The 13,331-nt window shown below is 32.3% G+C and overlaps 1 protein-coding gene across 4 annotated transcripts in view; it reads right to left on the bottom strand.

Moving 5' to 3' along the window:
- Positions 1-13,331, bottom strand: part of rg (A kinase anchor protein rugose) — a 150,777-nt gene that overhangs the window by 41,193 nt on the left and 96,253 nt on the right. For all 4 annotated transcript variants that reach the window (XM_080179419.1, XM_080179418.1, XM_080179421.1 and 1 more), the window contains exons 41-52: positions 12,612-12,928; positions 12,088-12,198; positions 11,596-11,694; positions 11,322-11,371; positions 10,793-10,853; positions 9,434-9,562; positions 7,850-7,918; positions 7,144-7,207; positions 6,484-6,540; positions 4,799-4,866; positions 4,421-4,533; positions 3,928-4,067 (exon numbers count right to left, since the gene is read on the bottom strand). In XM_080179419.1, the coding sequence (XP_080035545.1) occupies positions 3,928-4,067; positions 4,421-4,533; positions 4,799-4,866; positions 6,484-6,540; positions 7,144-7,207; positions 7,850-7,918; positions 9,434-9,562; positions 10,793-10,853; positions 11,322-11,371; positions 11,596-11,694; positions 12,088-12,198; positions 12,612-12,928 (1,278 nt within the window). The remainder of the gene's footprint in view (positions 1-3,927; positions 4,068-4,420; positions 4,534-4,798; positions 4,867-6,483; positions 6,541-7,143; positions 7,208-7,849; positions 7,919-9,433; positions 9,563-10,792; positions 10,854-11,321; positions 11,372-11,595; positions 11,695-12,087; positions 12,199-12,611; positions 12,929-13,331) is intronic.

The raw sequence follows: 13,331 nt of genomic DNA, 5'->3' as shown, positions 1-13,331 counted from the left end.
AATAAAATAATAAAAACATGCAGAAATGAATATGACTTGAGATAAAAAACACACTTAAAACATTATTTTTGAGTCCTTATACTTATGCCAGGAAAATTACACGTAAACAAAAAACTATCTAGCAAATTCTTTTTTATTTAAAGATGTTGTTTTTTCTCAAAACTAATGATTGTTATTAAAAATTATTTTTGTTCTTTAGGTGCTTTGTCTTTATCCCTGGCTATAACTAGGAGGCCTAGATATTCTGAATTAAAAGCAATTGAATTAAGAATATAAAAGATATGGAATTTCAAATGTACAAGTCATAAGGGGAACCAATATTGAGAATTATTATATACATACAACTTTATTATCTCCACTTAATAAATAGTCTTTCATTATCTTTTTTTAAGAATATCTATCTCTGTTTTTCATTTAAAGGTCTCAATGCAAGTTTAAATTAAAAATAAGCAAAAACACAGATAAGCTAGATACTCAAAAAATACATGTACTTTATTCAATTTTAAAGTATCTAACTCTTTTTACAAGCAAAACACAAAAAGGAGGAAAGCTGAAACATTTTTTTTCATTTATAGGAAATTTATGCGATAAACTAATGCTTTTTGCATCTTTAAAAAGCATTAGTTTAATAAAAATTTATTACTATCAGTTTTTATAAAGTGCATTTCTATAACTATTTTGTAGAAGAATTATCAATTTTTACAACTTTCCATCTTAATCTAAAAAAACTGATTTGTAATGCATTTTTTTCCTGACAAAACTCGGATCAGCTAACCTTGGTGGTACTTTATTATTGTGTACTGTTTGTGCGCACATTGCTGTAGGCAAGCCATACACTGGGGATCATTGCAGGGCGGGGGACAGTGTCTGCAGGGTGAGGGAGGTGGTGCCAAGCCATCGTCATCATTGTGTAGGTGTGGATGATTTGACTGCGCACCAGGAGCTGGAGATATTCCACCATGATGAAGCCTGCCGCCACCAGCAGAACTTGTGCTCAACTCTTCCATGTCATCATTAGAAGTAGACTCATCATTTGCAAGACAGACAACCTCAAGAGTCTCCTGATTTTCTCCGCGAAGCTCCACCGACTTAACTTTATATTGATGCTGTGTCCTTCCACCACCACCATTGCTGTTGTGGCCTGATGTTGTAAGATGTTGAGGAGGAGCTGCAGTTGCTGAACATGCACAACAGTCACAACAATCCAGCTGTTGTTGTTGCTGTTGTGAAACTCCTTGACCTGAAGAGCTACCAGGTCCAGGTCCTAACAAGGCAGATTTAGGCATAGATGGTAAATTAATTCATTAAAATAAACAGATAAAAAGATTTAAATCATCAATAATACTATGTAAATTCAGATTTTTTTATCTTAAATAAGACTGTTGTTTTTTCTAATATATAAAAAATATTTATACTCAATAAGCATTAAAAGAAAGGACAAAATTTAAGTATACCATTTGCACTAAAGGGATTAAAGCCAGCCAAAAGCTGATTATTAATATGAAAACTTATAAGACAAATAAAAAGAACATGCATGTTATCATGCATGCCTACCCTGTATAACTTGTCTACACTGCAAACAGTTACACCCGGCCACATATTCCGGGTCTGAGATCATTTGACCTGGCTGATTGCTGCGCTGTTGATAGCGGAAACCGTGGTTGCCAACATTACCACCACCACCACTAGAATTATTAAAACTTGGAGCATGATATGAGGCTCCGTGCTGCTGCTGCTGGGGAATCCTGGAAGAATGTGGCTGCTGATCAGGGCCACCGAAATGGTGGTATGATGAATTACGAGGTCCACCGGTGGGGTTGTTGTAGTACTGATTTTGTTGGTGAGAAGAATGGAATGACTGTTGAGATAAAGGGTATAAATGATTAAAGTTAAAAAGTAATTTAGCGCAGCTTTGCTAGTCATAACATAAAATACTAAATTTTCATTTTCACAGCATAAACCGATTTTAAAACTTAGCAATGGTTTCTTAACTGTTAATAAAAAGTACTATCAAGTTTTTGATAAACATTATACATCCCTGTTGTTGTGAAACTCTGGGCATATTATGCTGAAACTGTTGAGGACTAGCGGCACATTGTGCGCAAATGCCATGAGGAGCATTCATACACTGTACACAACTAGTGCTGCCACCATGCGGAGCCGAGCCGGTACTAGCACTGCGCTGACCAGCTGGGGGAATACACTGGGGACAGTTGACAATATTGTTCCTACCTGCCATTACTGTGCTACTAGTGCTGGTGTTAGGACCATGTCCTCGCTCTGTGGGTGCAGCGTGCAAACAAAGTTTAGTGTAAGTGCATTGAATTAGTAGAAATCATCATTAAAAACTATTTATTTGTGTACTTTTATAACTTTTAGGGCAAAAAGAGGTTGTTCCATTAAAGAAATCGAGTCTTTTGTAATTAGTTAATTGGCCCCGACTTTTTCCATTTAAAAATATGTTTCAAAGTTCATTTTAACCTGTTGTGTGATATTTTATTTTATCTACATATTTATATCAAAAACTGGTAAACTAGCACAATTCCTTCAAAGGAACATCCTCTTTTCATATATATCATACAGATAAATAGTTATTTAAATCCAATAATGAGAGTGACACATTTACAATAATTATTAATATTTAGTGACTTAAGAAAGAGAGAGCAAAACTATGTGTGCTTAGAGAAGGAGGCGGAAATGTCACTTTCAAAATCCAACCACAAAGAAATTCGGCTAAAAAATAGTTTTGCTTTAATGTATACAAAGTGGAACTTTAAGCTGAGTTAGTGAAGGTTTCAAAAAGTGGCACTTTCACCCTCCGCCCTTTTAAATAATGATTTACTTTGAATAATTGCCATTTGTACAAAAATTAAAATGTTGCCAAAATTGTACTGTTGTTAAAATTTCATTAGAACACAAAATAGAGGATTCAAAATCCATGCAGATGTTCATTAAAATACTTGAATCATTTCAAACAGATCTTAGCACATCCCCTATCTTCCAGGGATCTTAAGGAATAAGACAATGGTCGATAAATTGATGTACATCCTAGGGTGGGCCCATTTCCCCCTTTTTTTAGATTTTACTGTTATCATAAGTTGTGGAAGTCATATATATGTACAATAAGCCCCATTCAAGTTTCAAAATTAATTTGGCTCTTATGGCTGCTGGCGCGCGGGGGGTATAAAAAGTGCCCACCCCCTTATAAAACCAAAAATTTAGATTCCTTCAAACACAGGCATGTTGCATATTAAAATGACCGCATTAAAATGCTGATTACGAATCTGAAAATCGTTTTGAAAAATATTGCTCCTAGTTCGAATAAAATCTCATTAAGTACCTCAAAACAGCTGATTTAGTCAAAATTGTTCATTTTGGTAGGTTATTTGAAAATCATTTCAGACTGAATCAATATTTTTCAAAACGGTTTTCAGATCTGTAATCAGCATTTCAATACGGTCATTTTGATATGCAACATGCCTGTGTTTGAAGGAATTTCAATTTTTAGTTTTATAAGGGGGCGGGCACATTTTATACCCCCCGCGCGCCCGTTGTTTTTGGATTAAAAAACCTCTTTCAAGTTTCACAGGGTTTTATATTGGCCCAGTAACCCTTGCCAATGTCTGATAATGTGAAATTCCAAAATCGACCCACCCTAGTACATCCCCAATGATTATATCAAAATTATCTCATCTATATATATTACAATTCATGGTTGAAACGTTGGAACACTCATTTTAATGAATCAACCAATCAAAATTAAATTTGAGTCAGCAAAGTTTTTTAGCCATCAAATAAGAAAATGTTATTATAACCTTTGGGGACCAGTGTAATAAACAGACCAATGTCCCGTCACTCCCTGCCTATCTTCCAATATTCATCAATTTTACATGATTCTCTCTTTATAAAAAAATGTGAAATACTAACCAGCTTGGACATGGGAAGATTTCTTGGTAATTTTGCCAGGTGGCTCCAGAATGTCCCTGTACTTGGAGACCATCAGGACAGAAATGAAGTACACCACGGCAAGGCTCAGGAACTGTGCCTGCTTCGTTTCCTCAACATCCCTTAATGGTAAAATACATGGATATAGAAAAGGGATAGTGAAAAGAGACACTTTTATTATCACTCTAAGAAAATGCAAGGTGAACTAGGAAATATATTATTTAATTTTTGTTTAGGAAAAGATAGATTTTAAATACAATGAGCCCTAGATATTTAGTTTACTTCTTTCCATTACTAAAATCTTTAAAGTAATGGATTCTAAAAATAAGTAATTTGGCATTAAAGCATCAATGCCTTACTTAGTCTTACAGTCCATAAAAGTACCCAACTTATTTAGTACTTATAGGATTCAACTTTTCTCATGTCTAAACAAGCAAATGGTCTTGTTTACAAAAACCTGTATAACATTGATTACCTGTAAATTACAGCTCTGAGCCTGTTGACATCCATGTCCTGCAGCAACTTTTCTGGATCCTTCACTGGAGATTCCATCATACTCCGAGGGGTGAAAGGTCCTGTCTTTCCACCCTGAATTAAATAAAAAGGGGGTCATATTTTTCGCGTATTTTCCATAAAGTTAGGTGTGACCTTTTATTCAAATACTCTTATTAGGTCAAACTGTTCTTAATTATGACCAAAAGCTAACTATACAATTGGTCCTAATTATAAACAGTTAGAATTCATAGGAGCATTTGACAATGACATGGTTTTTTCATATGGATGAGAAATTGAGTACTGGTTCTAATCCAAAGGATATTAATCGGTTTCGAATGAATACTCGAAAATGTAATACCTTACACTCAAGACAGTTTCTAACAGCGCATGTGCATACAAGTCGCAAAGATTGTCGCAAAATTCCACCTAAAAAATATTAAAATATCATCAAAACCATAATACAATTTAGATTAGGTATTTTAATACCTAGTTATTTATAGCATTGTATTATAGACAGCTTTCCCTGGATATAAAAATAAAACCAGTTTTGTTAGCCCGAATTCGACCCATAAATTTTCTTTTTTTAGTTTTAAGAAAAAGTAAAAAATAAGGCTTCCCTCTACCAAAATAGTTTGAAACCTATGAGATGCTGCACTGACCAGTGTATAGGAGAACCATATCGGTTCTGCAGTAAGCGAGATACTTCGGTACAAACACACACATACAGATCCTGTTATTTTTATATAAGGAAAATAAAAATATTAAAACAAATAAAACTTTCTTAATCTTTCATATTTTTAGCAAAAGCAAAGTCTGTGTAGAAAAGTTTTTCTTCTTTATTGTTTTTACTTAAGTTTATTGTTAAGATAAAATATATTTTTATCTGGTATTAACATGGATAAAGGAACAGATAGCTAGTTTTATTGGTGAAAGACAATTCAAAAGCAAAATTTCGATAACGACCAGCCAATTTTCAATGAGATATTTTAATTTTTACAGACATCATCATTAATTAGTTAGTAAAGCAAAGACTCTATTTTAATAACTATGAACTGTATGTAAACTGACGGATTCCTAAAATTAAAAAATTTCATTTTATTACAATACCCCAAAAATCTAAAAATATTTCTGTAAATTTTAACTATTTAAAAACAAAGAATATTTAGGTACTACTTTATGCGTATTATGTCTTTTTTCTTCTTCACAAATAGTTTATTGCTTCGCTACTTATGGACATGATTGTCTTTGATTTTTTGTATATTTTACTGTTCTCTTAAATCCTGGTGCTATTACATTCTATAGACATGGTTTTATAAGTTTTGGTCTAGATCAATCAAACATATTGTTTCACATTCTTTTCATTAAACATGAACACACTAATTTCCATCAAAGTGCCTCAAACCCCTAACCCCCTTTTTTTCTATGCCTATTGCCTAACTCCTGTAGGTTGTTCTAATCTTCCGGGGCAACTCAGTACCTAATATAACATAAACTAACATGCCCTAACCTTAACTAACCTGACCTATAGTAATAAACAGACAAACAAACTAAAAACTATCCCCCCTTCCCACTTATCTTTAAAAATGGGGGCGGGACTAGATAAGTGCTCAAGACACATTGTGGAAATGCGCCAATTTTTCTTACAAAGTTTTTAGCTTACTTATAAACAAGGATGATGCATTATAAAAAAAGCATTTTGTAATGAAAATAAACTAGAATTTACATTGAATCTATATAGCTCAACCCTAACTTTGATTAAAAACACTATAAAGCAAATAATAAGCAACTGTATAAACTCAAGTAATAATATATACCTATTACCTAATCAGTAGATGGACAAACAAGTTATTAAAATTACCTACCTATCACCTGTCCTAACACCTGGGGAATTAGGTTAAGTAACACCCATCTAAAGTCTTCAGTTATGACGCGGTGATAAGCCGAGGTTCGAACCAATCACCTCCCAATAGCGGATGCGCTACGACTTAAGCCACGGTCGCGGGTTAATAGAGTTCCTGAACAACTAAAAAAAAATTAACTCACCACTTGACATATTCTTCTCAGCTTCTAATTCAGCAAAATTAAGGCTCGATGCAAACACTGAAAAATAAATAAAATAAATAGTTGAAAATATCTATAAAAAAAATCAGAATAAAAACTAGGTATCCAACGCTATAGTTTAGTTAAAAAGTATAAATAGGTAATAGGTAGTGCTTCCAAAACATTTTTTATTCTCTTCTCTATTTTATATACAAAATACTAATGAAAAGAAAAGTAAGTTATAAATGTAAGTAGTTAAGTCAGGGCTTGGCAGTCGCCTATTAATCTAGAACGAAACAGAAACAAATTATTGAACACAGGGTATACGTAGCTGAAGAAATTAAACTTTTACGGATAATAAACGTAATTTACAGTGAACCATCCAAATGGTACATCTGGTGAGCGGCTGCGGATTGCTTTGAAATCAGAACTCGGCAGCCGCGCATAAGCCTTTACTTAAACCCGCTTGTGCGTAGTAATATTTCCGGGGAAAAAAACAATTGTCTGTTAAGAAATAGGTTTAGACATCCAGCTTAATTTTAAAGTCATAAAAAGACGATTTCACAAAGGATTACACGCGGCTGATGCTCAGCTGCCGAGCCCTGTTTGAAATGGTTTATATGGATATAATTAAAATTATTTTTTTTAAAATTCAAAAATTACCTAAAACATCAGCCATATTGAGAAGCCTCTGTAGAAAGGATAAACTTACTTCCAACGGCATTCCCTAAAACAAAAATAGATCTTTAAACCGCAAAACAATAATAAGTGAAAGCTGAAAAGGTGTGTAATAAGGCTCTAAAAATTAAAGAAATTTTACTTTTCAATTAAAAAATCCTCTAAAATATGATTAGACTCGTTGTGATAATAAAACTTTTTGAAAACAAACTTTTCTAATTATGATTTTATCTCAGTACTTTCATTTTATTCATTTTCTTTTCAAAAGTTTATTTAAATTAAAGATTTTAATTTCATCAAAAATTAAATGAAAGACTATGACTAGATGACTTTGAAGAGTTGTAATGAAACTGGATATAGAATATACGTGGATATTATAACAAGGAAAAAAATATCGTCGATTTAGGTTGCTAACATGGAACTAATTTATTGTTCAATACATTACTCCATAGTCAAACGAGGGGTTAGGATAAACTCTTAAAGGAAATTGAAGGTATCATTATATTAGCCAGCTGCGAAAAACATTTTATCAGGGTAAATGAGATATTTTGGATTATCAATGAATCAATAATATACTATACATCCCTGAAAAATGTGCAATGACCAATATCTTGCTGTGATTGCTAGACAAACTGTTAGACAGACATACATCTTGATACTTTGGTTTATAAGATTATCTATGTTATCAAACCTGTGTTGGCTCTAAGACGTCAATTTCACTGTTTGGAGAGGTTGCACTTGCTAGCAGTGGTAGCAGGCCCTAAATATAAAAATACAGGTATATAGATTGACGAATATAAGTAATACTACTGCTAGAACGTGAACGAGAATTTTCTATAGAATTGTGGTTAGCGCTCTAAGCTCTGCTCGGGAAAGATCAGATCATGTGCATGCCCCAAGTAGACTATGAACTTAGTTGACAAACGCAGTAGCAATTTGTCAAATTATTATCACGCAACCTTACCTGAGATGCCCATTAGATGTAAGACGGAAGATTTTTAAATAAAGTCATACTAAATTCTTTTAAATTAAAAAAAATTGTTAAAAAGGTAAAATTGATCTGGTAAAATGAAAATATAATTAATGCAAAAGGTTAAAATTGCAATTTTATTTTCAACTAAAATTGTCTAATTTAAAATAGAAAATTACAAATAACTTCAAAATATCCCATTATTTTATTAAGTTCTTCACTAAACTACCACCTTTAAAGTATCATGAAAATCAGAAGTAAATAATAAATATATAAGTTAAATTATTTAATTATATTTAAGACTATGATGAGGTGTATCAAAAGCAAAACTTTCTATCGGTATAGTGAAGCTTCCGAAAGCGATACGGCTATTCCAAATGCGTCTAACGCACAAGGGAAACGGGGGAAGGGGTTAAAAACGTAAAAACCCCTCCAACCTCTAAAAAAAAACTGAACCCCACCAGAAAAATCTTATAGCGCTATAAAACACCCAAGTTCTTTTTTACACCAAAACGTTGTTTATTACCTACCCTCTTTCCCCCATGTGCATAAAAATATGAATAAAAAGCTTTGACGTCTTCAAGTTCTTGTAATACAAAAATATTTTGGGAAGGGGTTAAAATAAACTAAATGAAACCTAACTTAATAGGAATTTAAATGAAACATGAAGTCTAAATTAACTTGTCAAAATATTGGAAGCCAATTTAAACAAATTTAGAATACAAGAATGGACAGGTGGAGATAGAGATGGATACATGGATAGATAAATAGAAGTTTGTCAGAATTTCATGAGCAGTAAATGTAAAAGTTTAAGGAAAATGTATGTGAATTGACGGAATGATTTAAATGGGCGTACATATTTTCTTATTGCGATTACAGAGTTGATATGTTTTGTATATCGAACCCAACATGAATTATCATACCAAGTTTGAATTCGATAGGACTTTTCTACCTAATTATCGAAACGAGCTATCCGTTATGGCGAACGAATAGACCCTAATAATAGAAAGGCTTCACCTTTAAAAATATATTTAGATTTATATTTTAATTTAAATACACAGAGCTTAGACTTGATATAAAGGATTAATAAATAATTGGATAAATAGATGAACTTACCCCACAAGCAATGATTAAACTATTATAGTTAGTTAGGAATTGAATAGATGAATGGATAATAACCAGATAAGATTTATAACAAGATAAACAGATAAATGGACAGATAAATAGATAGGTGGACAGATAAATAGATAGGTGGACAGATAAATAGATAGGTGGACAGATAAATAGATATATAGATGGACTTACCCCACAAGCAATGATCAAATTATCAGTTAGCTGAGAAATAAGATGAACAGTGTTGACCACAAAAATATTATTCTCGCTGGAGTTTACAAAATCCAGAACACTCTTCGTGGAATGAGAACGCCAGACCTGCAGAGCCAAATTTTCAATTTTTTTCTTTTTATAAAATGCGCGAAAAACAAAAAAATACGCGATACGCGTACATTTAAAGTAGTTAACTAATTAGAATTTTTAAAGCATTTTTTTCCGTTTAAAACCCATCAAGTTGATGAAGAAAATAACATATTAGTGAATAAGTTAAGTCAAAGGTAAGTGGGTTAAATTAAAACATAAAGGGGTAGTTTCACGAAATGCATTTGAACCTAATTTAGTGAACCGCATATTTTTTCCCTGTTTATTAGTTAAACTACATTTATATGGCATATATTTGAAAGATTTTCAATTTTCTACCACGTAGTTTTTAAAATATCAAGATGTGAAAATCGTCTTTTTATTTTGCATATACCACAAAAAGACGATTTTCAAGTCTTGATATTTTCAAAACTACGTGGTAGAAAATTTAAATTCTTTCAAATATATGCCATACTAGAGTTGGCTCGATATAATTATCTCCCTATTGGCTAGTTTTCTATATGCATATCTATTTCTCAATAAATCTATTTTCCTCACCTGGCATTACTATCTAAAAGAAAGTAAATATTCAATAATTTAAATGATTTTAAAAAGATTTTTTTAAATTATATTTTTTTCTTTACATTACCATCACTAAAGGGTTAATGATGCTGATTACAATTTTGGTTTAATATTTGACCACACAAAATGTCGCCACAATCGAATTCTTTTAAAACAGAGTTTTCTTAAATTTATTATATTATAAATTTAAATTTTCTCTTTTATGATTAGAAATTAAATACATCAATATAAGGTAAATAGCTACATGAAATAAAAAAAAGGAATTTATTTTTATAAAGTAAAATAATGAGTCTTATCGTTCTGGGCAATGAGAGTTTATTATGGATTATTGGAGCACTATGAGTTTTAAACATTTATTCCTTGGAAAACTTGAGCTCGTTTATAGACATTTATTTCCTATATAGATCTGACATGGATCTTGAAGCAATAAAGCAGGCCCTTTTGTAAATGTTAAAAATTGGAAGATTTCATTAAATAAAAGTTATCGCAAATATACTTAGTAAATAAATATAGTTTAACCCATTAACTAGCAAAAAATATGCGGTTCACTAAATTAAATTTAAATGCATTTCGTGAAACTACCCCTTTAACCTTTAAACTTTTCTTTACATAACATAGGACTAGTAATTCTAAAAAGTAGAAAAAATCAAAACATTGAAAACTTTCCTGAATGTCTGTCTCAAGACTGAACAGTATGTCAGCCAACAATCTCTGGTGTATATACGACCATCTAAAAATAAATAATGCAGTAAGGTATATATTTTAGGATAAGTAAAGTGGTAATTAACATTAAAGTAAAATAATAGAGGGGTCCTTAGCTATATATGTAACCCTACCCACAGGGCAGGGACCCTGTCCCAATTTTGTAATGGGGCTTTGAAATCAGCTAATAGCGTCAGAAATATAAACACACCGCCCAATCCCAACAGAAAAAGAAATCAATTTGCTTGCAGACAAAAAGGGTATCCAACACTTGGGCCAAAATGTTATACTTTTACATCCATTTAATAAACAACTCTATTACATAAAGTAATTAGGTTTATTTTAACTGCTAGACAGATCTGGCCCTCCGTTTTATTATTCGTAAAAAATTCTCTAAAATACGAAACATGTTTTTTTAAAGTATGGCTAAGAACCGGTTCTATACCAGCGGAAAAGAATAGAAATCGGAGCCAAACTACAAAATCTGTTAATTTACCTGAATTCTGGAATTCTAAATGGTGGTCTAGCTGGTCCAGGACTGAAAGTCTGAATAAAAGAAATGATGTCAGATTTTTTATGTGTACATAAAAACAAAATATTTGTTCTCTATTTTACCCCTTAAAGAACCAAGTCGAGCACAGAAACCCAACCCTCCTTATTTTTCGTGTTTTAGAGTTTAAACTTAGGTTAGGTAAGGTTATGTTATTGACTTAATTAACTTGTTTTAGGCTATTTAATATCTCAACCAAAATACTTTATAAATACACTACCTGTCTTTTTGCCTCTTTTTCTTTCTTCTTTTCATGTTGATAGGTATCATCTGTGGTTGCTATTTCTATCTTGTTTCTTTTCCCATGGTTGAATTCTCTGTTTTAATAAGTCATTAATATATTGTAAAACTATACTTTTGATTATACAATAATCCCGCAGTTTTTTTTATGCCAACAAGCGCAGAACGAGTTTTTAAACTTTCTGTGAGGCTGGGATCCTAAGTGCTAAGACAATGGCAGATAATTGAAAACGTCCACAATAATGATAAACAAAACTACATTTATGTAAAATCATTGGTTGAAAAGTTTAGAATCTACCAATTAGGAACCAGCAAATCAATATCAAATAAAAGTATCCAAGGTTTTTGAGCTAATAAATAGGATGGCATGGCTATCTATACAACTTTGGGTACCGGTGTAATTAAACAACAGATAAATCAATGGGATTTTATGAAAGGAAACAAAATCACAGATTCATAATGATTCATTCCTAGTGGGGACAGTATCAACAGAGTCCTCTAGATCATCTTTAGTTGTGTTTATATCACTCTCTTCGTTATCACTTGTGGACGTGTCAAGGAAATCTTTAGATATCTCAATAACCTGAATAGAAAATATATCTATTTGAAATTCAAATAATGATGAAATTATTTGTTAATAAGACTTTTGCTCGAAAATATTAGATGAATAATTAATTGTCCTATTTTTTAGTTGCCCGTTTACTGCTGTGTAAATTCTTTGTAAATCTATCTGTCATTAGAGAAGGATTTCTGAAACTGCTGAACCGAAACAGTTCTCCTTTACAGAGATCTGAACCTTTTTATAGTCACAGGAAAGGTTTATAACTATTTAAAGGAAGGGTGCGACCTCTATCCTCCAAAGAGATATCATCCCTGGAAAAAAACACTAAACTTTATTTTAAAACTTAAATTGAAAATAGAAGGTCGACTAACCCTCCCACCTTTCCTCAAGTGCCACTAGAGACCTGCCCGTTGATTGTCAAAGAAGTATTTTACCTTTTTGCCATTATTATACTTGACATCATCTGCTAGTTTAATAACATGAATGCCACCTCCACCATTGTGTTCATTCTCACCCTCACTCTCCTCCCCATCCTCCTCGCCATTGATGTCAATATCCTCAAAATTATTGACAACAAGATCAGTTTCAGTTTCAGAAAGATAGACGCTGTCGTCCTTGTTAAGCTTTACTTTTTCAACGTCTTTGGCAAGTGTATGTATTTCTTCTTCTTGTTTGTTTTCTTCAAGTGGCTTTTCTTCAGCAGGCTCTGTCTTTGATTCATTTAGTTTGGGTACATCAGTATCTGTTTCGTCTAAAGTTTAACAACGAATTAGTACTAGGACATTTATCATGGATCTAAAGGAATATGACAACGGCCCATAAATTTATATAAATTACGAATGGTGATACACAAAAATACCCCTTCTGTAGATTACAATGTATGGTAGAAACATCTAGACACTCATCTTAATGAAACAACCAATCAAAATTCAAGTCCCAAAAGTTGTTAAGCCAACGAATAAGAAAACGTTATTCTAAAACTTTGGGGACTAGAATAATAAACAACCAAATGTCCCCTCCCTCCCTGGAGTTCATTCTATCAATTGTTTTGGGGAAAATTCTGCCCTAACTTTGCTAATGTGGGGTAAAATAAAAGGTTATTGATTATTTTTTGTCCTATTTTCTCTCGAAACAAAAACTTGCATGAGAGATAT

The sequence above is a fragment of the Acartia tonsa genome, chromosome 12, assembly GCF_053477335.1.
Source record: "Acartia tonsa isolate MP-2025a chromosome 12, ASM5347733v1, whole genome shotgun sequence".
In the NCBI taxonomy this organism is placed as follows: Eukaryota; Metazoa; Arthropoda; class Copepoda; order Calanoida; family Acartiidae; genus Acartia; species Acartia tonsa.
Note: the sequence above shows the minus strand (reverse complement) of the source record. Positions and strands in the feature narration are given on the sequence as shown.